Genomic DNA, 26855 nt, shown 5'->3' on the forward strand with positions numbered 1-26855 from the left:
GCACTGTCTTCCTGAAATATGCGAAGTGAATTTTGTAGCATCTATTTGTGTGAAAATAAACAATATTCTTCCCAATGTTCTCTACCTAGACTATAGAAATAGAGAAATTGAGATGAGAGTGAGTGACAGAGAGAGAGAGAGAGAGAGAGAGAGAGAGAGAGAGAGAGAGAGAGAGAGGCTAAATATTCAAAGAATGGAGGAGGGGTAATGGATGTTGTTCCCAAAAGGAAAGTGGCGGGGGATCAGGGCAGGCACAATTAACAGCTGCCAGGCCCCGTAGCCTCTCGCCATGTGCACTTCTGAACGGCGTACAATGTGTCTTCTGCTTCCGTCCTTGTCACTGCAACTTTAGTGTCACTGGTGAGCTCCATATTGTTAAGTCTGATGCGTCCAGGTGGTTAGCTCAGCCGCAGAGGCGTTTCGAGTGCACAGACAGCACAACTTGCCCCTTTCTCCTGTTAATCCAGCTGGCGAAGGCACTGGGAGTCAGACTGACGTAAACATCCCAGCACACCAAAGAGATGCTAAGACGTGGGTGGTTATCACTGAGCAAAACTCAGGGAACTTCCCTTTGGAGACTTTGGATGGGGAGGGGATTTGAAGTCGGGGGTCTGTGACTCACAGCTTCAGCCAAGCCCCATTGACAAGAGTTGATTCGTCGTCGTGAATTCCAAACTTGGCGATTGCTCATTTTTTTTCCTTCTGCTGCTGAGTCATTACTGAGGCTCTGGGCTGTGATTAGCTATGGCGCCACATCCTCAGCATACTCCTAAGAGCATCCATTCAAATTCAGCCGTATGTGCTAAATGTCTTGTATTAATCAGGATTAAATGTGGATGCAGGTGAAGAGACCCACGAGAACGGTGGCTTGAGCAAGATGTTTATTTCTCCCTCCAGTAAAAATCCACAGGTGGGCAGTCCAGAACAGTCTAGTGGCCCTCTCTGAATTCCTTGAGGACCCAGGGCTTCTTTCATTCTTTCAGTTTATCCCTCTCCTATCCTCATCCTCAGAGTTCAAGTGAGAGTTCCACCTCAGCACATGTGCATTTCAAATTTTTTTTTAAGTTTATTCATTTCTGAGAGAGAGAGTGAGTGAGCATGAGCAGGAGAGGGGCAGAGAGAGAAAGAGAGAGGGAGACACAGAATCAGAAGCAGGCTCCAGGCTCTGAGCTGTCAGCACAGAGCCCGATGGCAGGGCTTGACCTCACAAACCACGAGATCATGACCTGAGCCGAAGTTGGACGCTTAACCAACTGAGCCACCCAGGCGCCCAGCACATATGCATTTCAGACAGAAGGATGAAAGAAGGGCCAAAGAAAAAAGGGCTAAAGACGGTTCTAGAAGTTGCCCTACAGGGCTTTCACTTACATGCCTTTGGCCAGAATATGCTGTATATGGCTATAAAACAGGCTGAGAAATGTGGTCATTTTTCTGTGTGGCCATAGTCCTAGCTAAACGTCAGGGATTGTAAGAAAGGAGGGTGGAAGTTGGTGAACAACTAACAGTTCTGGTTGTGTGTGTGTGTGTGTGTGTGTGCGTGTGTGTGTTGGATACACAAAGATGTGGGCAGCTCTCCTCTCCTCTGAGTACAAATATTCTTCCTGAGGTTCTTGTTTTGGCAAGTTGGCCAGACAGGCACCCCACTTGACTGCTCAGCTGTGAACTTGCAGTTCAGGAGAAGAGAACAGGTCTAAATTCAGCAGCTCGGCCATCTGCCAGAGTCTCCTGTTATTCTGGGAGAATTTACTGAGACTCAAACACATGGCAACCGAGCTGCTGTGGTTGGCCTTTCACGTTTCTTATATGTAACCCTATCTCGGGTCCCTCAATGGAGAGGAAAATTGTAAAGACTCACTCCATTGTCAGGAACAGACTGATCTGGCTCAGAGCTTGTTCAGGAATACACTTGTGAACATTTCTTTGCTGCATTTCTTGCCTCAGCTGACTCAGTGCTGAGTTCCTCCATGGGGAAGCCCAGAAGTCCCCCTGCCTCTTCCTACCTTACCTTTCTACTCCTCCCATCACTCCCCTCCTCACTCCTAGGTCCCAGTTCATATCACCAATGTCCCCCACTGGGCGGCAAGTTCCATTTGCCTGGGTTTTCCCGTTTCCCAGAATGGGGCCCCTACAAGTCATGGGGATTGCTAAACTTGACCTCTGCACTTCCAAAGGATAGAGCTCAGGCAGTGAAAGCCACAGGGAAATTAACTTCGCTTCAATCTGAGCAATCTGATCTGAAGGTCAGCACTATTCTAAGAGGGCATGGGCTGCCTTTAGAGGTGGTGAGCTCCCCGTGTGTGGAGGATTTCAAGCAGAGGTAGGATGACCATTGAGTGGAACACAGCTCAGGGGCTTCATGTTTCTGAAAAGTAATTAGATTAAATAGCCTCTACTCCTAGCCTGACCTTCTTTGGTTCTATGAGCATGAAAAATACATTATGTTGCATTATGCACTCAGGAAATGAGGGAAAAAGACTAAGTGGTCATAGGGAGGTAGTTGAAAGAAGTGACAGAGAGTACTGGTCCTCCAGCCACACCAGCAAGGTCCAAATCCTGGCCCCACATTATCTTTGCAACCCCAGGCAAGTTAGTGACCTTTCTGTACCTTATTTCCTTAATCTGTGGAATGGAGTTCAAAACTTTCTACCTCAGAGGCTCTTGTGAAGCGTAAATATCGTAATGCTTGTAAAACACTTAGAAACAGTGCCTGGCACACAGTAAGCACGCAGAAATCCTAATCATTACCTGTTGTTGTTGCTCACAAGCCATATATACATCACAAAAACAATATTAGAATTTTTAGTATTACAATTATTATCCACGTCACCACTGATGGGGAGAGAAAAACGAAACACACCTGTGTTTACAGGCAAAGTCCTCTCTAAGCAGTAAGACTACTGGAAACCTGGTTTGTATTAGTCTGTACTCTTTTGGATTCACCTGACAGACACCCACACAAAGGAAACATTCATTGGCTTCTGTAAGTAAGAAGGTTAAAAGTGTAGCAGAGGATCTCGGGAAACAGGAGCCAGAGGGTCCCTCTCAGTCAGCCTCTTCTTTGTTTGAGCCTTGTTTCTTCCTACTGTGGAGGAGGGAAGGTAGGTTCTCAGCAGAGCCCTTAAGGCCAGGTAGCTGTTTCCAGGCCAGGCAAGGCAGAGCAGGATGCAAGCACAGAGAGCCATGGGGATGAGGATGGGAAGCTGAGGGCCTCTCTGAGGCCATCGTGCAGAGCCGTTTCAACTAGAGGGTAGATCTTGCCGTGCCTGAAAAGGCCATACAAAGCCCATGCCCCTGGGTAAGAGCAGGGACATATGATCTGGGCCGTGGCCTGTGCGGTCTCCTCCTTCTGGTGCATTTTCTTCTCTTATCCACCTGGTGAATGCATCCTTCAAGGCCCAGCTAACATATCACCTCCTCAGTCAAGTTTTCCTTACCACCTTATGTAGCAGTTGGAAATTGCATTCAGCTGTGACCTCAACAGGGCCTTAAACTTGTAGAAATCTGTCGCCGACAGTCCAGATGCTTTGTGAGCTGTAACTTATGTGTTTACTTGGCTGTTTTCATCACTTGACCAGGAGCTCTGATGAGCAGACACTGTGCCTGATGCAGCTCTGTCCCTGACGCTCAGCGCAGTGCCTGATGGAATTAAGGTGTTTGCAGAAAGTTGGATGGATGAATGCATAAATGGATTTTGAAAGGAGAGTGATCGATGCACTTCACAGAGCCATAGGTCTTTCGTATTTTCCCGTGAGGGAGGTCTGTTGAGGTTAGGTAGATTTTAGAAGACCAGTTGGCCATGATTGCACCTTTATCACCAGTAAATTAAACCCGCATATCTGCAGCGTGTTACCTCTGCTTACCCCCTATTACAGTTTGCTTTTTGCTCAGAAGAAACTGAGCAAACCAGTCAGAGGCGGTTACATGCACCTGTCTCAGCCTCAGGAGCCTCGATTAACCTTGCATATAAATTACACTTCCTGCCCATTCTTTGTTTTTAGTTCAGCAGTATCTACTTGGCTCCTCCAGGAAAGCCTGCATTAGATTTCAGTCACGAAACTACAAAACAGTGGCATCTCTAGCCTGGCTGAGATGACTCTTATGAACCCCACGAGGCTCTGTTCCCTGGGACGCTGTTGGCTCCGGGACTCAGGTTTTCCACAGAATGATAGTGGCCTGGGCTGTTTGGCGCCCTCAAGACCGGGCCCAAGCCCACTTGTGCATTTGTAGAGGAATCTGCTCCTTGGATCTGACTTGCCTAGACTGTCGATTTCCCTCATTCATCCCCTTTGGGTGAAACTCATTTGTTGCTATTGCAAAAGTTTAGTTTCATTGCTTTCTCTCTCTCTCTCTCTCTCTCTCTCTCTTTCTCCCTCCCCCTTCTCAGTTACACAGTATCATGACCCAAATCTTTAGTGCTTGAGCTATATAGCTGAGAGCTCTGAAACCCATAGGGCCAGGGGCAGGCCGGGGAGACAGTCGGGCCAGCCAGTGGGCATCAGGCCACAGAGAGGCTGCTTCACTGGGAGAGGTGAGCTACTTTAGAGTTGGCCTTTCTTCCCCCCTTTTTCAGTCAGCCATTCTTAACACGATTTTATTTATTTTAGAATCCCTTGCAGTGCCTAGTTCTGAGTCCAACCAAACAAGTTCAGTAAATGTGGGTCGAGTTGAATGTAAATCGATGTTGGCGTGGGTCCATTTAACCCTTCACGGACACATGAGAAGCTGGCTCCTTTCCCATGCCACAGCCTGTGAAATGCTGCCTTCTCAGCACTCGGTCAAAGGAGGACTTTTTCAAAAGCCATTTGTTGGTTTTATTCTGGTTAGACAAGGAATACGTGAGTTTTTTTTTAAAAAAGGGAAAATATTGAAAATTATAAAGAACAAAATTAAAATGACCCAATATCCCATTACCCAGAGGCAACTATTACTGATATTTTCTTATTATCTTTTTAAAATTTTATTAAGTTTATTTATTTTTGAGGTGGGGAGGAGCAGAGAGAGAAGGAGAGAGAGAGAGAGATTGAGAATCCCAAGCAGGCTCTGCACTGTCAGCACAGAGTCCAATGCGGGGCTTGAACTCATGAACCATGAGATCATGATCTGAGCCGAGACCAAGAGTCAGACGCTTAACCGACTGAGCCACCCAGTGCCCTGATATTTTCTTCTTTTCTCCATCTTAATCCTCATGAGAGTGTGCCCTGTATCCCTCCAGATTTCTCTGAGGATTAGGAGAAGTGGGGCAGGGGTAGTTTATATTCTTTCTAATCTTATATACACATACACACATTACAAATGTATATATATTATTATATGTTTTATTAGGGTATATATCCACATGTATATATCATATAATACATATATATATATATATATATAGTATGTACCCATATAATATATAAATATTTGAGCTGTATCACTTAGCTCTTGTCACAATAGTACTATATGACTACTGTCAAGCTTGGTGGTTTAAGATGAATGCCATTTATTATTGCTCATACTTCAGTGACTGTACTGGGTATTTGCTGATCTAGGCTGGGCCCAGTTAAGCAGCTCTAATTTCAGGTATAGATCCAACTAGGCATGGCTTCTGACTCTGGATTGGGCTCCACTCTACTCCTGTTATGTTTTTTCTGGGGCCAAGGCTGAAAGGACAGCCATTGGCCAGACACACTCTTCTCTTGGTGCTGGTAAGGCACACAGGGACAAACCCAACTGGGCAAGCACATTCCGAGCCTCTCCTGTGTTGTGTCTGCAATATCCCATTGGCTAAAGCAGATGACATGGCTAAGCCAATAGTCAAGGGACAGGAAGGTACAAACCACCCACCATGAGACCAAAGCAAATCAAGTGGCCAAGATCAACATCAGTACGTCAGGGATGTATCTACTTTCCATGGAGGTGAAGAGGGGAGGGAGGGAATATGGTTGAGAATAATAGACTCTACCCACATCCTACATATCTTCTGAGGAACTCTGTTCCTTGAGATTCAATCTGCTCAGAACCCACCTGGCAAGTACTATCATCAGTCTTCCCAGGAAACTTCTAGCCCAGAGCTCCTCTACCCATTGAACTAATTCAGTTTCTGGATCATTTGCCCCATGTATGTTGCTCCTATTCCCTTTTCTTGATCCTCTCCCCCCCCACACACACAATAATTTACACAGACGTGGGTGAAAGATTTTACTGCTGATATGGAACAGCAAAAAAGAGTTGTATATCTTTTGGTTTATATATCTATGTCACTTGGCTCCCTCTCCTGTAGACTCCTGTAGACTCAAATCAAGGCTTGCTGAAGAATTCACCCTGGTCTCAGATATCCTGAAGGTCTCGGGGTGCCTGGATGGCTCAGTTGGTTAAGTGTCCAACTTTGGCCTAGGTCACGATCTCACCATTCCTGAGTTCGAGTTCTGCATCAGGCTTTGTGCTGACAGCTCAGAGCCTTGAGCCTGTTTCAGAGTCTGTGTCTCCCTCTCTCTCTTTGCCCCTCCCTACTCATGCTCTGTCTCTATGTCTCAAAAATAAACATTAAGGAAAAAGAAAAGAAATTCTGAAGGTCTCATGTGGCTGAGTCGTGTCTTTGGGCAGTTGGTTTAGTTTCTTTTTCTTTCACATATATATATTGAACACCTGTGCCCTCCACTCCGTGATGAATTTATAATCTAGTGGGGGAAATTAATGATTTAGGGTTGCTAAACCTCAGCACTATTGAATTTGGGGCCAGATAATTCCTTGCTGTGCGGGCTATCCAGGGCGTTGCAGGGTGCTTAGCAGCATCCCTGACCGCCACCCACCAGGTACCAGGAGCACCACTTCCACTCTCCTTGAGTTATGGGCAACCGAAATATCTCCAGACATTGCCACATATCCCCTGGGGGGCAAATCACCTCTGTTGAGAACCACTGCTCTAACATTTAACCTCTGATAAATAAGAAGAAGAATGACCAAAATAATGTGCTAATAAATGTTCAGAGGAGGACAGTGTTTTTCCTGGTAGTGAATCTGTGAAAGCCTCGTGGGGTGAGTGGTGTCTCAGCTGAGGCAAGAATGGTTAGGGTTTTGAGATGAGTTTCTTGGAGGAGGGGGAAACATAGGGCACAAATGGGCAAGTAAGGAGTTGCTCTCATTGTCAAGAGTGGATGCCATGTAGGTACTAGGAGGCTAGCTACTATAGGGCCATCTAAGTCATTATAAGGACCTCCACTCTTACTGTGAGTGAAATGATAAGTACATCTGTGTTCATTTGGAGGCACTATGATTGTACACAGAGTTTGTCTTCATAACCCAGAGTAATTTCTGCAAAGTCTCATCCATCCAGAGGTCATTTTTCTGATGCCCAGGAAGGAAATCTCTGAGAGGCACAGTGCACCCCTAAATAAATCCATGCCTGTGGCTTGGTGTCCTTACCCCTCTCAAGATCTCACTCTGAACTCTTTCTAGTTGAACAAACTTGGTTAGCTAGTTCTCAACAGCAGATTAGAAGATGGAAGAAGGGAAGGGACAGATAAAGGCAGACACAGACTCTGCAGCAAAGCTTCTAGCACAACAGAGAGGAAAGAACCCAAAAGCAGAATTGAATGAGCAAACAAATACATTCAGACCAAATAATTCTTTAGGCAGGGGAACATCCATCCCTTCATAGCCCTAAGGATATTGCTGCATAACAGCGCCACCCTAGATGCCCACATACACAATATCTAGTGAGGCAGGAAATAATGTGACACACCGTAGAAATCATGTGGTAAGAGTTCAGCACCATGGTCAGGAGTAGTGTCTGGACTTCTGGCTTGAATCCTTGGTTCAAGGCTCTGCAGCAATAAACTAGTTCCTTAATCTTGGCAGGCCTTAATGGTTTCATCTGTAAAATGGGGATTCCCGATTCAAAAGGTCATTGGGAAGGTTAAATAAATTAAACTACGTGAATTCTTAGCTTGGTTCTTGGCAGAGATTTGGTGCTCAATATAAGTTAACAGTTAATACTATCATTTCATTGAAAGAATAAGCTACCGAGACATCTCCCAGATCATGGCTGTTCTGGAATATTCCTAGAATCTCCTGGCAGTGACAAAATTTCCCTTTCCGAAAATAGGATGGCTGTGAAAGTTGAGAAAGTTCCAGAAGAGAAGGGCAGCTGTATCAGTTCCCCCTCCCTTTTCCCTTCTTTTGGGCAGTAGAGGATGCGCCAGTAAGAGAGATGACAGACAGCAGGCTCCCAAGGATATTGGCCACCAGCCATTTTGTAGCAGCATATTTCCCTTGAATGAGACTAGTTCTTCACACTTTAGGAGAACTGATAGAAGAACAGTTATTCTGAGATAGCTAGGGGAATATGAAGCTATTTTCCTTCAGCCATTATGTCCTATGCTATGTAAAAATATCTACCCCCAAATTAAGAATGCGCACATCAATAGGGTTAGAGGGGAGACACCAAAGCACATTTTAAAGTGGTGGCGGTGAACCAGTGGCAGTAGCTCAGGGTGGTTTTCCTTTGGTCAATGTGTGCTGAGTGGCAAAGCTGAAAACACAGGATGCCCTGTGATGTGAAATCTGGCACCTCAGATGGCCAGGAAGTCACCCCACAGGAAGGAGCTGCTCTCTGTCCCCAGGATGGCAGGACAGTAAAGTAACCCGTTCTCTATTTGTGTGTTTTCCAGGCTGGAGCAGGAAATACAAGCACTAGAAAGTGAAGAGTCCCAGATATCTGCCAAAGAGCAAATCATCTTAGAGAAACTGAAGGAGACTGAAAAATCCTTCAAGGACTTTCAGAAGGTACAGAAAACAAGTGGGATTTCTCTGAATTTTATCCACAGGGAAGTAAGCACTAGTGGGTTAGTCCCTGGAGACAGGGCCAGTTAATATCGATGAGAAGTCTGAGCCACACGTCCTGTGAAATGAGGTGCGGATTGTGTGAGGACCAGTGTCGTCCCTGACACTGACAGCAGCCTGTCTTCAGGTGTGGGACCACCTGGTCTGCGGGGAAGCACAGAAGAGAGTCATTAAATTAACCCCGTCTACCTATTGTCCAAACCCTTCATGCGCCTCATGCCTAAAAAGTCATCTCCCCTTGGACATTAGAATTCTAAAGTGAATTCTTATTAAGCAGGCTAGCCCTGCTCCTCACAGCTTTAATTTAAGTCTTTCCTTTATAAAAAAGCCAGAGGCAAAACCGTATCAAATGGATATGAATTGCAAATACACAGAGTGTAAATACTCTGAAAACAGATGCCATGTAGCGCAGAGGAGAGAACTCATAAAGCCAAGAGTTTCTGAATGTCTCAGAACCTTCCTTCCATTTTATAACCCAGGTACCCAGACTGAAGAAACAATCTAATCACATTAATTTTAAGATGGAGTTTTCTGATGTCACTTCTCCAACATGGCTAAGGGTATTCGCTGGATAATCAACATGAATCCCTACTGGGAGAAATTCAGTATAAAGTGGGAATGATAAAACTTTTCGTTAAATTTCAGGATCCCAAACATATTTCCCAGAAGAAAAGAAAGCATTGGGTTTACCCACCACAGTCAAATTCTGGACCCGGGGGAGAAAGACGGGTTAGGTGGATGAGGGATTGTCTCCCCACATGTGTGGTGATGCTCTGCCCTGCTTTTGTTTCCACAGAGCTTCTCCAATGCGGATGGAGGTAAGTGTAAGTGCTCTCTGCCCCCACTCTGTAGAAGTATTTTATCCCACTCAGCTTAGTGGGTTTCATGGACACGGGCTCACTGGGAGATGCGATGTGTTGGCGTGTAAAGACACCAGAGGGAAGGAACAGCACTCTGTGCAGGACACTGAGCAGGTGCACATCCTGAGACTCGTCTGCCTCTCTTCTTCAAGGACTGTTTCTCGACTCAGTGTTTCTAGTTTTATACAGTTCGTCTGGCTCTTTCTCTTTCCCATTTGGTCCTCAAGGTTCGCTGCTTGGACCTTTCTGAAAAGGTGCTCAGCAAAGAGTGCTAATATTGGGACCAGGTCCCAGGCAGGGAAGATCCCATTTGTGGCTAGGTCTCCAGGTCACAACACACATCAGAAGGCCATCATCTGGTGTTTAGGAAACCTTTCTAAGACCTGTGGTTTTGCTTTGAATCGGAAAACTTGGCATTCCTCCAGGCTTTCAGGGCAACAAGGCTGGGCAGAACGTCCCTCCCTTTGTGGCCTAAGCTGGCCTTGAGCACGTGAAGGGTGGGAGCAGGGCCCTGGCTTCCTGACCCCATCCTGGCAGGAGCAGGCCTTCCTTCTGTCCTCCTTTCCCGTCCTTGCCCCTGCCCTCCGCTCTCCTTACCTGTGGCCTTGGGGATGAACGTGAGGTTGTATGCTTGACCTTGTGTGAAGGTTGAATGTTGTTGCTTCGTTCTTCACCTTGCTCCCCTAACTTTAGCTACAAGCTCATGAAAACCACTCCATTACCACTTTCACTATGGCCCTCAGCTAGACCTGCTTTAAAAGGCCAGGACTCGTCAGAAGGATCGGATGCCATCTGCTCACCTGGTTCTGAAAAAGCCAACCTCTAAACTATGAAGATGATCAGGAGCCAGAATAAGAGTTAGCATCAGTGTTTTCCCCATGTCATTTGCAAATATAAGGGAAAATATTTTTAAAATGCAGATATGGGTAATGTATTTTTCTAGATTAGCAAAGATATTTACACTAAGGATAGGTCTGACGTTAGCCAAAAAAAAAAAAAAGGTATTGTGTTATTTTATTTGATTCAGGGAGGGTGGTGGTTTCTAGCAAATAAAAGGCAGGAAATCTGGATGTTTGGCCCCTGGATGATCTTTGGGAAGGTAGTAAATTAAACCTCATGTTCCTGGGTCAAACCAGCAGGGACTCCAGGAGGAAGACCTATGACATTCTAGAGCCTTCTCTAGGGTGTAGCCAAATTGGAGTTCTTGTTCTATGCTTTGGGGATAGAGCATGGACTGAAGAGGTGACCATGTCTCTCTGGGGGAATTGAGGGTGGCTTCATGGAAAGCATAGTGAGCTTCCCTAGTGCTAGGAGAGACCTGAGGCAGCATGCATAATCAGAATAATGCAGTAAATGTCAGGCTGGAATGGGGCTGTGGGGCATTGACCCACAGACGCCTACATACTGGAAGGTACACATTGACCTTTCATGCTTTTACTTCTTTTTTTTTTTTTTTTTTTCTCTTCCTTCTCAAACTGGGACCTTTCCTAGACTTATCTCTGTAATTAGGGAAGGGAAAGAGCCTGAATGTCTTGTCTCTGGGAAGGCTGTGTGGCGCATGGAGACCCTCATAGCCTATGACTTGATAACAAGCAAAACTGAAGCCATGTTATAAACCCTTGCCACTCTGTCTTTCATTTTCACCCTGAGTTTCTTTCATTTCCTCCTCCATTACTTCCCACTATTTGCATCCATTCCCCTAAGTGGTTCATGGAGGTGGGAGGAAACTTGATCATGACTAAAAAGAGCCTCTAGAGAAAATTGCCATTATTACTCTGCCCTCACTTTTTGGCAGGGGTACCTCAGGCTCAAGGATGTAAAAATCTTAGGGATCCTAAGAAATGGCCAGGAAAAGGTTTCTGTGGTCTTAACCTGTCATTCTGGATTATGATTCCTGCCATCTCTGGTTATAACTAAGTCTGGGGGGACCTTTCTGTTGTACCACATCTACTGGCAAAGAAGGAAGTTTGAAGGAGGGAACACATCCTTCCAAGAATGCGGTCAATGTTTAACTCACACTGTGGGCTGAGAGTAAAAACTGAAGCATGTCCAGTTGAGGGACTCTGGAGTGTCTGATTATTTTATCATTCTTTGGTTTCAAAGGCCCTTTGATTTCAAAATTGCCAAGACCACTCTTAGAATTAACCACCTGTCGCTACTAAGAACTAACACAAAATTATTAAGAATAATAATGCCTTAAGAAAAACACCCTACTTCTGAAATGCCGATTATGGAATCCAAGGCCAACTAGGATTATATAACTGTACAACATGCTGCAGATAATCAGCAAAAGCATTCCTAGTTTAATGAGGTGCCAAGGAGATGGCTGCTGGTGTGTGCCTGTGTCATGATCCCCCTCAGGTCACCTGAGCATGTCACCCTAAGCATGTCAGAGGAAATAAAGGTACGGAACTGGTGGATCACCAATGGCTTTGGATTGTGTGGTAGTCCTAGCAATCTAGAGACATGTATTCCAATCTTGAGTAGAATTCCCTGGCCACATACGTTCTGACCCCCACCTCACTTCCTCCCCACCCCGTATGCACACTTAGTATATAGCAGAGTCTTCATCAGTTGGGTGGGTTTGTTGTTACCGCCTTAAATAGGCATAATGTCTTCTATAACTATAATTTGGGCATAGTACGTATCCTGTGCTAGTCATTATTTACCCACTGAGGAGCTGGGCCAGAACTGGCAAAGGAAAATGTGTATCCTGGGCCTATTTCCGCCCTTGCTGTATGATACTGATCTTCTTAGGTTTTCATCTTGTCCAAGTCTGTGGTGGCTGGAAGCCATCCCCCTATCAACACCTTTATACCAATTGCTGGGAAATCTCAGTGTGTCCTCAGGTGCCCATAAATTATGTTTTCAGGAGAGTGTTCCTCAGTTTTCTCTAGCTTTGGCTATTCATATTCTTCATAGCTAGAGTAATATTTCAGTAGTGCCAGAACTAATAAGAAGCACTGATCTTACATTTCTACTGTGGTAATGGCCATTCTTTACCTTCTCGGATGATGGACCACATTGACCTTGGCAGGAAGAGGACAGTTTACAGATTGAGGCTATGTGAAGAAATTCTTCCCATGGAGGCTTTGGAGGCCCTGTTAATTATTCCTTGTGTTGGTCTATCAGCCACCTCCTGGATACATAGCTTCAGGTTTATGACTTAATGATGTATTGAGTGGGCTGCCCTGTTCTCCTTCTCATGCCCCACTCCTCTTTACTCCCTCATCTCAGCAGGAGTGTGTGGCCCCAGTCCTCCAAGAGCTGTAGTTCTCAAGCTTGTAGCCAGGGAACAATGGGCAAAGGTGACTCCACCCCCACTCACTTTGGGGCCAGGAGCTGCCTCCAGTGGAGGCTAAGACACAAGCCCTGGAATCCTGTGCTCTTTCTGATACAGGTGCCCTGCCTGCAAGTGCCTTTAGTTTCTGGATGCTAAAACTTTCAGTATCAGAGGTGCCCCAGAAACTCTGTATTTAGCATAGAATGTATAGACACACACGTGACCAGTATGTGGGTCCTCACCTGGTCTTAATGGCTTGACCCTTCATCTCATTTGACTACAGAAAGTCAGATTTACTGAGATATCAATCCACAGATTTCTGGAAATCCTCAGGGAAAACTCACAAACTCTGCAAATCTTCTCTGGTCATCTCTTGTCCCCTAAACTGCCCCTCTAGCCACACACTGCTGTTCTAATCTTTCCCTGGGCTACTGTCAGAAGTCTACCCCTACACCCTCAAGATCAGCTTATCTGAAGCCTCTGCTCTCTTCTGGTCCTGCCTCATGCTGGTTTGGGGCCCAGACTCTTCCCACAACTCCCCAGGATGAGAGTAACCTAAGTTCAGGAATAATAGAGAACCATGTGCAACCTCAGACATGTGGCCACACTCAGAACCTTTGACTCAAACCAGGCCCATCTTCAGGGGATGCCCGCAGGCTGCCTCATGGCTGTCTCCCAGCCCCTCCATCACCCCAAAGGCCTAGTTTCCTTCCTTGCAGCAGAGGACCCTCAACCATGTGTGCCCAACCTAGGGCCCACTCTCCAGCACACATAAGGCCCCGGAGAGATAGTCACTTGAACCTCACCATGATGAAAGGCTTGCCCGACTACTCCTGATGTCCCATTCCTTCTCCCCAAATGGTTGATATGGAAAAACCCATTCCCTCAGTGAAACTCCACCCCACCTCTACCCACAGAGTGTGTTCCTCAAAATATAATGGTCCAATATCAGCACATTCTGGATTGTTGATACTCACATGCGAGTCAGCAAATGGTCTAGCTGGTGCAGAACTGAACTAATCCTAATCCTCATCCTAATCTAGTGTCTGTCCATGGTCCTCTCCAGCATGCAATTTAAAAAGGAAAAATGAAACCTGGCAGAACAAAGGCAATATCAATGGGGATACAGAGGATGGGACGGATGTAAGAGATGTGAAGGAGGTAGAGGCTAGGGGGCTGACTGGGCACCGAGAGGGAGCATTCAGGGCACTGCCCAGGATCCTGGGTGAATTGTGGTGCCAGTAAGCTGAGACACAGAGTACAGGAAAAGCAGCAGATGAGCACAGATGGGAGTTCTGTTTGGGACATGTTGAGTCTGAGGTGATTAGGAGAGATTCAGTGAAGAAGTGCAGTAAGCAGCCAGAGGGACCCCTGAGGAGCAATTGGCATTCCAGGATTCTGGGACATGGTCCTGACATAAGGAAGGAATCACATCATATAGAGCCCAGTGCTCTAGAACGTTCCTGCCTTCCCTTTCCCACTTCTCTCTGGGAGATACACAAATTCTTCTCCTTCACCCCCAGTGGTTTCCTGCTTTCCTCTGATTTGACACACCTGCTAAGGTTCATACTCCGCAGAGTCTCACCTCCCAAAATGGCCTTATCCAGCTATTTTCCCAACTGGAGCTGGTCTCCCTGCTTTTCTTGGCCATGTTTCCTACAACTGGGCTAATGGTGAACTCACTGGCTGTTGTTATTTGGAATCTCAGGGTTTCCTGGCTGAAACAATAACCTGAAGTATTGAAATTGTAGGATAAATTCTAGAGTTTTGGGGTTTTGTTTGTTTGTTTGTTTTTTATGTCTGTAAAATAGGTCTTCTGAATGATTCAGGCACCGGAAACTACATTTGCAGTTTAGGGATTGAGCCCCAAGTCTATTTTTCAGTACTCTTTAAGGCATATTTCTAGTTTGATGTCTCATGTTTGGTCAATTCTACCAAGCCGATAATGGCTCTCACTAGCCAAACCCCTTTTCCCTCCTGAACTCATTATACTCTTAGAATCTAGAGCTTTCTGATGAATCTTTTAATACATAGAGCAGTCCTGGGGCTTGAGCTCTCTGGCCAGGATCCCTCCTACCTCAGCTACTCTGCTGAATACCAGTCACTGAGCAAATGCTTGTCTTTGTTTACCCTGATCCTCTCGTTCAGTGGCCGCCTCCGCGGTCCATTATGTAGGGCAGACAAGCTGCTGTCTCGGCAGTGAACCCATTGGGCCTCCCGACACTGTGCCTAATTGTATTCCCTGTTCTCTGCTACCAGATGCAGTAAATTACATTTCCTCCCAGCTCCCCGACCTGCCAATCCTCTGTTCACGAACAGCAGAACCATCACCTGGGCAGGACGGGACTAGCAGAGCAGCTGGTAAGTCCTGGGGAGCTATTTGGTTTTGATGCCAGGACTGGACATGGGGCTTGGCATTTCTCTGAGCTTTAATAATAAGGGATGTCCAGATATCCTCCCATAGGGGACCTTGTCCTCAGCCCAGCCTCAGACATAGAGTTTACAGTGGCCACAAAGTGCAGGAACTAGGCCTTAATACGTAATTAAGGACTGAATAGGAGGGAATATTGAGAAAATAATAGAGCATTTTCCCCCTAACTTTAGTGTGGTCTGTCTCTCATGGTCTTTGTATCTCTCCTTATTCTCAAAGTTGATCTGGACTCTGCCTGCAGGGGGTTTTATTTTCCATATCAGAAACATACAAGATCAAAGGAGCTATGGTGGAAACTGGGTGGAAATTATCTTCAAAGTATATGAGTATGTTGCCAAATCCTTTGGGAATAGAGCTGCTTGCATATTATAAACATATACTTCCAAGTCCCCCATTTCTGCAATGATTTCTTAGCTACTGTGGTATACTGAGGGGAAAAGTAGCAATTTAAAGAACGTATGTTTCTTGCTAATGTTTTTCACAATGGTGAATTTAAAAAAATAATACATTTATGAGTACAAAGTATATAGAGAGCTATGCTTTGCCTTATCCAATGTGAATGTGCCTCAGAAATCAGAACTGATGGACATGAAAAATAAATCTATACCAATCTTTTCACTCTACACAGAAATGCACTGAGGGCCAGCGGGCTAAATGAAAAAATGGCCAAGGTCAGTGACAATGTGGATGAGTTCAAATATGAATGTGAAATTATGCTTTACATAATCTAGGTGAATTAATGTCTAAAATAAATCTTATAATGACACTTTCCATGAAACAAAACAATCATGGACTTCTAAGCCAGAGAAATCTTTTATATGGGCCAATCTGAATATTTTGTGAAGCAAATATTCCCTCCTTATTTTAATATAAAAATAAAATAAAAAGGCAAGTAAGTGTTGACGCAGTTGTGCACTGATTAAATATCTGTGGGATGTCTCCATAAACATCTTAGCATATCAGTTTTACATACTGACTTATGGAGTTGTAGAGTTGGGTGGGACCTTAAATGGTGTGTGGTCAAACCCTGGCCAGGTCCACATGTCCCTGGACTGATAAACTGGATCTTGCGCCTACAGGCATGCTGTAAAGGGATCACTGGCAGTAGTTTAAGCCACAGACTCTCAAATGCTCCAAGGAGCACTTATGAGATCAGGTAAGGTAATAACTGTTAAACAGTCACATACCTTCTGCTTGTTATTGGAGCCTTGGTTGTTGATAGTTCCCAATAAGTGTGGGTAAACAGCTTCCCAGCCCCTTTCTACAACATGTTCCTGGACCTCACAGGACAGGTGATATGATCCAACTAATGGATCAGCTCAGGGAGAGGGTAGAGACAGTGTGTGAGAACTAATTTTTAAGGGGGATAAGAGTAGCATTGATAGTCGAACAGTGTAATATTCAAGAGTAAAATGTTAATGTGATTGTAGTGCTGGGTCTGTGGGGCTACGTGCACTATCACAACCTAACTTCCTTCATAGTTGAAGATGCTGCAGAAATATAGTGATCCAATGGCAAATGCACTTTCCAAAAAAAGTATTATGTGATGAGAATCTTCAAAAACAAGTTTATGTGTACTTTTGTTTATTACTGAAGAACAAATTTGCATAGATATATCTAACTGTGGAAATATATACGTGCAGAATTGTGGCTGGAATCGCATTTGATGTGGTTAACTCCTTTGTCTAGACTGCTTTTGGAATGGAGTGTCCAGATTCATGATCATTTATGGCCAATAGTGACTATACAGAGCATGGATAGCATACCAAATAATGGCACTCACCACTAGAATTCTTTTTCCTAGATATGATCCATCTTGCTTTATGAACATCCTTTTGGAAACTTTGCATAATCTTGGGGCCATTTTAATATATGTCACTTGTCATTACTCAATATTCTGGTTGTTTGGAGTTTGGGAAGTTCAGGATTGTGTATAAATGGGGATTTATTTAGCATCATTGCTTTTAGAATTAGGTGGCGTCTATTCCAGTCAAACATGGAAGCCAGGGTATAGCCGCCCTCCAAAGAGGTCCTCAGACACAGTCACACACCTCTGTTATTGGAGCTTAGTGTCCCTCCAGGCAGCTCATTCTAATTGGTTCTGACCCTGGGGAAGTCCTTCCTCTGATGGAGCTATCATTCGTCTGCCTCCATCTCCCCCCGTTGGTCCTTATCCTGCCACCTGGAGTCACTCAGAACAAACCCAAGTTGATTTCCCTTTAACTATTTGAAAATGACTGTCATTTTCTGGTCTTTCCCAGATCCCCACTCTACATGCCCTTGACACCCTCCGCCATCCTTGTCCCTCCCCTCTGAACACTCCTCACTTTGTCTCTAATCTTCCTGAGCTGCAGTGCTCAGAGCCACTCCATGCACTCTTGGCTGGGCTGATCTCCCCCCAGCCCAGAGCGTGAAGCCACAGACCATATGACTCACTTCGCTGGTGCCATAGCCTTTCAGGTTCAGGTTCTAAAGTAAAGCCTCAGAGTCGTTTGACATGTGCCACTGCTCATCCTCATTCCCTTTATCCTGTGTAGTCGTAGTTCCAGAATCATTGCCGTTGAAACATGTAGTCTGTTTCCTCTAATTGTGCACATATGGCTTCACCTGCTCAGAGAACCTACAAAGTTCTTTATTTCATTATCTCAAAAGGCAAAAGTAAGGATGAGCTATCTGCCCTTTGTAGATTTGATGTGATTGTTAAATTTCTTCATGTTAGATTGCCCCATGTAAGTGTCAGGAGCCCCTTGGGGGGTTACTGAGGAGGCTTCTTGAAAAGTAGAGGAGGGAATGGTGTAAGGGGATTTGAGAGTCAGGGCTCAGGTGTTCTCTCCCATTTCAGACACAGAAGCTCCTCTGTCCTTGGGTTTATATTGTATTTCTATATCAGATTTCCATCTGAATAAAGGGTTTAACAGTTTTAAAAATAGATCTTCTCTGTTGTTGGGGTCTTCACAGCTATTAATTTTAGCACCTCACAACCTTGCTTTTCTTCTCTATTTGGTATCATCTCAGATCTGAAAAGTAAGCTTCCATTATTTTTCATCATCGCATTGATGAAAACATTGCACAATTAGATCCAAAGTCAGAGGCCTGTGACATACTGTTGGGGTCTCCTGGCCCTTGAGAACCCTAAGTAGACATGTGTGGGGCATGATCATTTAACGAGTAACAAGTTCTGACAATTGTCTTGACACCCAAAGGCACATATTTCTGTCTTGTTCACAGGAATGTAAGGGACTTGATGATGATCCAGCTGTGCTGTGTCTCTGGCTTTGCCTAAATTGTCTATAAAGAACTAGAACAAAAAGAAAACGAGATTAATCTGTATACCTTCTGCCTGATGAATCCTCCCTGGTTCTTGGTGGTCTCTGCTCTTTGAAAATGAACTTCAGAATTTAGCCAGCCATGATCTCAAGCTACTGCTACATAGTTTATGTAATTCCTTCCTTCTATTTTTTAAAATCAGAACTTTGGATGTCTGCCTCCACACCTTTCCCAGTGTATAAGATTCTTTTTTTTTTTAAGTTTATTTAATTTTTAGAGAGCGACAGAGAGAGCAAGTGGGGATGGGGGGGACAGGCAGGAGCAGAGAGAGAGAGGGAGAGAGAGAATCCCAAGCAGGCTCTGTACTGTCAGCACGGAGCCTAATGTGGGACTTGAATTTACAAACCATGAGATCATGACCTGAGCCTAAACCAAGAGTCGGATGTTTAACCCACTGAGCCACCCAGGCCTGCCCCCCGCCACCCCCCCGCCCCAGTGTGTAAGATTCTTAAGACACATTTATTGATAAGGGAACTGATCCCTGGGTCTGAAGCACTGAACGCATTTATATCCCTGGGTGCTTTATTTTTTTCCAATCTTCTCCACCCATCTGGGCTTCATTTCTCTCTTAGTGGTATTCTTTCTGGCACTTTTTGGACTGAAAACCGTCCTTCTTGACCAAGAAGGTAGGAGCAAAATCAGATATGGGAAATTGGCTTTTGCTCTTGTTATCCATGATATCACAACTTTGCTGACTTACTTTTGTTAATACTAAGGTATCTGGGAAAACGATTATTCCAAGAAATTTTTGATTACTGGTTTTTGAAGTTAGAGATTGCCTAAGTGTTGGGATGAGAGGGAAAATCCACTCTGAATCAGTTTCCTCACTTTCACTGTTATTTTGCCATTATGATAGCCAGTTTTATATTTCCATCCTCAAGAGAAGGTACGAGCATATATGTATATGCATACTCATAGGCCAGCAGGAGAAGATTGCATGTGTGTGCATTCACTCAATAAGCCAAGCATGTGCACCGTTTCTCTTCTACATTCCCAGTACGATGTCAGCTACTGGATGTTCACTTCTGGGTAACAGTCATGGTCTGGCTGTCTGTTGCCCTCCTAACATACTTTATACATCATTGGGTCACAAGGCACACAGGCTGTTTACAGCGCCACAGGATATCAAAGCTGGATATCCTTCATTGTACAAATGGGAAAAGTGAGGTCCAAAGACAGGGTGTCACCTCAATAGGAATTTAGACCAAGTGTCTTCTTCCCTTTCCCCAATACCTCCCATCTTACTGACTAATGACAGTGGGCGGTGTCATTTTATACTTTACATGTGGACCTTCGGCCTTCTACCTCCTCCCACTGATCACAGTGGGTCAAAACAAGTGAGCTGGGAGAACCCTGATGAGTCAAGGGATGTGACATGATTGAGTTTTCCGTCCTCATGGAACACACTGTCTTGTTTGGTATGCTCTTGGCTTGTTTCTGAAGTGGAATCATGTGATTTGTCAGCCCCACGTCACTTGTGTTGGGTGTTCTTGTTTCCTTTTCCCTAGGCTCCTTATAGTCTTTAGAGCTGCCTTCTCTTTACCAAAGCTAATGGTAACTAGGAACAAAAGAGTACATAGAGCCATGGGAATAAGTTTGAACTGGAATCAAGCATTCTCTGCTTCCCAGACCCATGTCTTTGGGCTCCGCAGCATGCCAGACCAGAACAGCTTCACAGCCCACCCTCGCCCTGGTTTTTCGGCAAGTGTCTTCCCCAGGGAAGATACTAGTCCCTTCTAGTCCACACCTGGCTGTTTTCAGCGCCTGGAGTCTAGTATTATCAACCCCCATTAGACCGCCTCTACCTCTTCAAGATTCTCCTTATTGACCAGAGAGCCATGGGGGAGCAAGAACCTAGTAAAGCCAATATCAAAGTGCCATTCCATCATTCACTTGTATCCCTTTGCAGAAAGTTACTGCTTTGGTTCTTATTCTTCACTGACAAAATGAGTATCTACTCACTCCCCTGTCTAGGTTCTTGGAAAGAATTGCACAAATGCTTTAAACCCTCCAACCTTATTGTCATCAGTATGTCATGTCGGGAAATCAGCAATTAAATCTATCATTTTGTAAAAGCATACTTCCAGATTTCAGTCCTCCTATCACTGGAACTACCATCAGACTGTCTCCTTTCTTTTTTCTCTCCAGAATGCTCCTTCAGGAAATTTCAGAGAGCTTTTCTTCACATACTTTCTTGTATGTCCATGGGGCTCTCTCAAAATCTCTTTCAGGGGCTTCACAGAAAGCCTCCGCCCCTCAGCAGCACCCCTTCCTTTTTTTTTTTTTTTTTTTTTCCAATAAGCTGAGCACTGGGCCCTCGTCACTACACAGATTGTCCTGTTACCCCCGTGGCACGGGGAAGCTTGAGGGAAGAGGAGGGAAGAGGAGGGAAGAGCAGGGGGTATTTTTTGTGGTTAGACATGAGAGCATGACGTAATTGAGAGACCTCTGGTAAACACGACTCGGCAGTAACAAGCGGGAGAGTTGTTTAAATTGTGTGCATGGCATCGAAAATAAAATGTCAAATTTAACATGTAAGTCTCATTTTCCTACTGGTTCATATCCACCCTGGTTCACATTTGAAATATTATTGGCTGAGAACTAGAGCAAAATAACAATGCTTGCTCATCAACAACACGTTTAAGATAAACGTTCATGCCTCCTGTGTGGTTTTCTGAATGTCTGATAATATTCTCATATGGGTATCCATGAAGTCAAAGCCTTTGTGTGAAGCAAGAGCTTCTCAAAGTGCTCACCTAAGTATCCCATCCTAAGAGGAGAGAGATGGAGACAAAGCATGTGAGGCTGGACCCTGACAAAACCTGCTAAAAATCTGTTTCTTTTGAAGCCTTATTTTATCTGAGGGAGGAAATATGGATGGATATTGTATTTTATGGCATAACATACTTAGGTTTATTTTATGAGCAAAATGTCTTCAGATGTTCTACCCCCATGTTCTAGAGATATTGCAAGAACAGTGTACAACATGAAAATGTAGATATGACTATGTAACCCTAATGAAACCATGCCACATGTGGTTCAGTCCCAGGGCCACAGCACATTTAACAAAATACAGTTTAAAATCACACACAAGAACAAGAACAAGAACAAAACAAAACTAGAACAAAACTAAAGAGAAACTCTGTTCTTTACCTGTTTTTCCTGAAGGATGTGAGAAGGAATCCAATTCATATCCCCACCGGAAGCATTTCTTACGTTTCCTTTTCTTTCCTCTGCATATCCCCTCCACTGCCACAAAAATGTTCCCTCTCCATCCATATTGCACACAGCTTTTATGAGCTCTCCTTCTGAATTCCTTCTTTCTCAACTCTATTGTGTGTGTGTCTACTTAGCTGTTCGAGCACAGAACTTCTCCTCATCGTCTTTTCTGTCCAGTCTTTGAATCCAGGAACAGGCAAAGACAAAATGAGGGTTGGGGGTTAAGATGACGGAGAGAGGAAGATTGGACCAACAATGACAGCATTCTCATTGGTGGGCAAAAGAAGAAAGACATCTCTAAAGATTCCCATGTTAATAATTTGTATCCGATCACATATGGATATGAAAATGTTTTGTTCCATATTCTGTACTGATTACAGATCAAGGTGTCATTTTGTTCACATATTACTGGATGGATAATTAGATATTGTACCTATAACTGGCAATCATTAGTACCATCCTTATTTACAAATATGTCCCGTGAGTGTTTTAATAGTAATAGGACATAATAACCCAAAATGGTGCTTTTTAAATTATAAGTGTAATATTTAAAGAAGAGGCTTTGGAGTCCGTGCAGAATTTTAAATGCCTATTCTGTTTCTCTGGTGACACGCTTTGTGGAAAATCAGGAAATAACTGAGACAAATATTTCTCTTGACATCACCATCATTGTGTGAGCCCATGTGCTTCTGAAATGACAAAGATCGGTTGGCCTCTCACTGTGTCACTGAAGGAAACTCAAGATCTTTGTGCTGAATAAGTGAAACTTTCAAAATGGACATGATGAAAATCAAGCATTGGATCTGACTTCACAATCTTTTTAGTTAAGTGTGAACTGTGAACAGACTGTATCTTATTACCCAAGCAGATGGAACAGTATCGTTGCTATTTTCTTAACCAGTTCAAACATTAATTACTGTGTGTATCTTTTCATGGGTGTCGTGTTATACAAAGTATTTGTGACTAGATTAAGGCAACCAAAGTAGACTTTTCAATTAGTAGTGTTTGTTTCACAGGTGTGTATATCGGGTACCTTCTATACAAAAGACTTCAAGGTAGGTGCTGGTGGGGAGGGGGGCATCATAGAAAGACGTCAGGCAAAACACTAGCCTTTAGTGATCCTAAAACTCTATGGAGCTAATAAAACATTCCCACAAATAATTATACTACTGAGTGGAAAATGTGAAGCACCTTCAGAGAGGTTTAGAAATGTTCAGAGACTCTTAAGAAGAGCGAGAGGGGGCAGTGGCTGACTCAGTTGCAAGAGTGTGAGACTCTTGATCTGGGGAATGTGAGTTCATACCCCATGTTGGGGGTAGAGATTACTGAAAAAAACTAAGTTAATAAAAGAGAGAGGGATGCCTTAGAGATGGAAGAGTCAAAGAAACCTTCTGGAAGAGGAGGCAGCTGACTGGGCATTGGTGGATGGGTCGTATTTGGATGTACAGAAACTTAAAAGAAGGACGTTTCAAAAGAAGGGAATCTTAAAAGCAGGAAGAGTTGAGGTGTGGGATGGTAACACCAGTTACTAGATTATGCTAGAGGAAAAGGGAGCCATTGAACATGCGGCTGCAAAGATCATTTGGATCTTCTTAACATAGTTGGGGAGCTTATAGTTATTCTGAAAGAGGTAAGGACTCATAAGCAGAGATGCCACATGGGAAAGGCAGGCTGGGCAGGGAGACAGCAGGCAGGGAAGGATGTTAAATTCTGGGAATAGTGAGTTTGCTGTGGCCGGGGTGTACATGGAATGAGAGGGGCTGTGAGGCAAGCCTTGAAAGGAAGTTGCAGACAAATTCCAAGGGGAATTATATGCCAAGCTAAGGCATTTGGCATTTATCCTATAAAGACGCAAGGAACCAACACAGGGTTTGTGGAGAGGGTGCTATGGGCAGAATGGAGTATAGGCTAGCAGGGTTGGCAGCCTTTTTCTATAAATGGCCTGATTATAAATATTTTAGGTGTTGTGGAGCACATATTCTTTTTTTTCCTTTTCTCTTTCTTAAATTCTTTTTTTCTTTATGTTCTTTTCTTTCTTTACCTTTCTTTCTTTTTTTCCTTCCTTCCTTCCTTCCTTCCTTCCTTCCTTCCTTCCTTCCTTCCTTCCTTCCTTTTCTTTTAATAATATTTTAAAAATATAAAACCACTCTTTGCTCCTCTGGAAATACAGAAACAAACCTTGGGCCCCTTCTGCCCCCTGCTATGAGAAGTGACAGGTGAACTTGGGCACAGCTGTCATGCAGAGAGCAGAAGGGGGCCTGATCTGAGGCAGTGGTAATAGAGGCAGTGGTGAGGAGGTACAAGGGGAGAAGTATGAAATGCAATTAATTTCTCACAACAATTGTTTGGCTATGGAAGAAATTAGGAAGAAAAGGACAAATCAGGTGTGATTCTGAGGCTTCTCGCTTGAGATACTGTATGGTGCTGGTGTTATGTAAAACCAAGGCTATGGAGGAGTTTTCAGAGAAGGTGGATTCAGTTTTGAAGCTGTGGAGGCTGATGTATCCATGGGTCATCCAGGGAAAGGGTGCCTGGGGACAGTTGGCCTTATGGGACCAATGGTCAGTTCCCTGGCATCCAGAATGTGTGCCTCTGGCCACAGAATGTGTGCCTCTGTGTAACAGATTTGAAAATATGGAGTGTCACACAAGACTAGAACAGGGAAGAGCATGTCCTTAGGAGCCCCAGATAGGCAGCGGGGTTTGGGATGAGCTGGAGAGGGCTAGTCTGATTGGGAAGAGCAGGTAGCATGCCCTTCCAGTAATCTAGGGGAGCGGAAGTGGTGTCTCAGATTGAGTAGTGGCAGTAAAAGAGAAAGAAATTGATGGATGGGGCAGAATCACGAGGACCTGGCTCGTGTGCTGTGCACACGGCAGAAGAAGGGGCCTTCTGTAGTCATTGTCCCCGAGTTCCAGTGTCACAGGATGACACTACCTCTGTCTTGTTCTTTTAATGGTTCGTGTTTCAGAAACCTAGCTAAGCAATTGGAGTACTCAGAGCATGGAATCTGACTGCTTTTGTCACTTCAGTTCCTGCACACACCCTGTTTTACCAAACAGTGGAAGATAGCCAGGTCCCACCTGCAAAATCCTTTGCATATTCTTATTCTCCATTAACAGTAAGAGGAAATGCAGGAAAAAAAAACAACAGTAGAGTGCTTGGGGAAAGAATTGGAAAAAGATTCAAGGTTTTGGAATTATGGTATTTCATAACCAGGGCCTATAAAATTGCCTATAAGATAAGGGTAAGGTCTCAATCAAGGTAAACTTGCATGTCACCAGCCTCCCTGTAATTCATTACGTTGGATCCAAACAGTCGCTTGTGGTCTTATTTTAGCAGGTCTTCCTTAAAAGTATAAGTGCCACTGAGATATAGTAACTCTGTACACCTGGCTTCCCAGTGTATTAAGCTTCTGTGTTCAAATACATATATAACCACCTCTGTCCACAATGTGCACTCAACTCTAACACTCAAGATGCTTGGCAGTTAGACTAGAAAGGGCACAAAACCTTTTTTTTTTGTCTGTTTGGCAATTAACCATTCACTGGCTTTTTTTGTTGTAACATGCACTTCCTTTCTCTTGTTTTCATTCAAGCTGTGTACGCCATGGAAATTAATGTGGAGAAAGACAAACAAACAGGAGAGACCAAGATTCTCTCTACATCCACCATTGGCCCAGAGGGGGTCCATCAGAGAGGAGTCAAAGTCTATGATGACGGTACCAAAGTAGTGTATGAGGTGCACTCAGGAGGCACTGTAGTAGAAAATGGAGTGCACAGATTAAGCTCAAAGGATGTAGAAGAGCTTATTCAGAAGGCGGGACAATCAAGCTTCAGAGGAGGGCACGTGTCAGAAAGAACTGTGATTGCGGACGGGAGCCTCAGCCACCCTAAGGAACACATGCTCTGCAAAGAAGCCAAGTTAGAAATGGTACATAAGTCTAGGAAAGATCATTCTTCCGGGACCCCAGGGCAGCAGGCCCCAGCTCCCAGCACGGAAGGGCCAGAGGCAAACTTGGATCAGCCAGTCACCATGATTTTCATGGGCTACCAAAATATTGAGGATGAAGAGGAGACTAAGAAGGTGCTAGGCTATGATGAAACCATCAAGGCTGAATTGGTCCTCATTGATGAAGACGATGAGAAGTCATTGAGGGAGAAGACCGTGACGGACGTGTCCACTATCGATGGGAATGCGGCAGAGCTTGTGTCCGGGAGGCCAATCTCAGACACCACAGAGCCCTCATCCCCAGAAGGGAAGGAAGAGAGCCTGGCCACAGAGCCAGCCCCAGGTACCCAAAAGAAAAAGCGCTGTCAATGCTGTGTTGTCATGTGACCACTTCTTTCTTCCCTTTTCTTCTGGGCAGCCTCTGTGCTCTCCACCACTTACGTAGACCTCACTGTACCACTAACTGCAATACTGTGAACTGGAAGCAAACACCTGCCTTGCCTTGCAGTTGGATTGCTTTGATCTTTCTTATTTTTCCCCTCTCATTTTTCTCCAGTTTCCTCACCTGAGAGACAGCGTGCATGTGTTTGCTTCATTCTTTCCAAGAACTTGCTTTTCCTCTACACCTTTCCTTGTGTCTTCGAGAGTGAATCGATTTCTTACTGCTCGATTGGAATGGACTCTTCACATCAGCCAGTTATCTAGTAGCCTTAATTCACTTGACTGGAATTGAACCCAGTGGTACCGGGGGTTTCATTTTGTAGTGTGTTCCTATAATGTAGTCACACGTCACCACGTCGCTGACTTCTCCCTTGCCTCCCTTGCTGTGGATCTTTGCTTTTATATCTCGTGTGGCAAAATGCTGTTGGCTCTAGCTGGTAGCTAGTGTGGCCAAAAGTGGACCTTACTTAGTCTGTTCAATCTAGGGTGATGCTTTTTGCTGCCTTACATAAGCTTCCAGATT

The 26855-nt window shown here is 44.5% G+C and overlaps 1 protein-coding gene across 8 annotated transcripts in view; it reads left to right on the forward strand.

The window, feature by feature from the left end:
- PALM2AKAP2 (PALM2 and AKAP2 fusion) overlaps nt 1-26855 on the forward strand; it is a 331612-nt gene that overhangs the window by 113433 nt on the left and 191324 nt on the right. For 4 of the 8 annotated variants that reach the window (XM_030292893.1, XM_030292894.1, XM_030292896.1 and 1 more), the window contains exons 4-7: nt 8652-8766; nt 9620-9641; nt 15226-15327; nt 25539-26234. In XM_030292893.1, coding sequence (XP_030148753.1) covers nt 8652-8766; nt 9620-9641; nt 15226-15327; nt 25539-26234 — 935 coding nt within the window. The remainder of the gene's footprint in view (nt 1-8651; nt 8767-9619; nt 9642-15225; nt 15328-25538; nt 26235-26855) is intronic. The other 4 variants (XM_030292899.1, XM_030292900.1, XM_030292897.1 and 1 more) reach the window with 3 other exon arrangements.

This window comes from Lynx canadensis, chromosome D4 (assembly GCF_007474595.2).
Source record: "Lynx canadensis isolate LIC74 chromosome D4, mLynCan4.pri.v2, whole genome shotgun sequence".
Taxonomy (NCBI): domain Eukaryota; kingdom Metazoa; phylum Chordata; class Mammalia; order Carnivora; family Felidae; genus Lynx; species Lynx canadensis.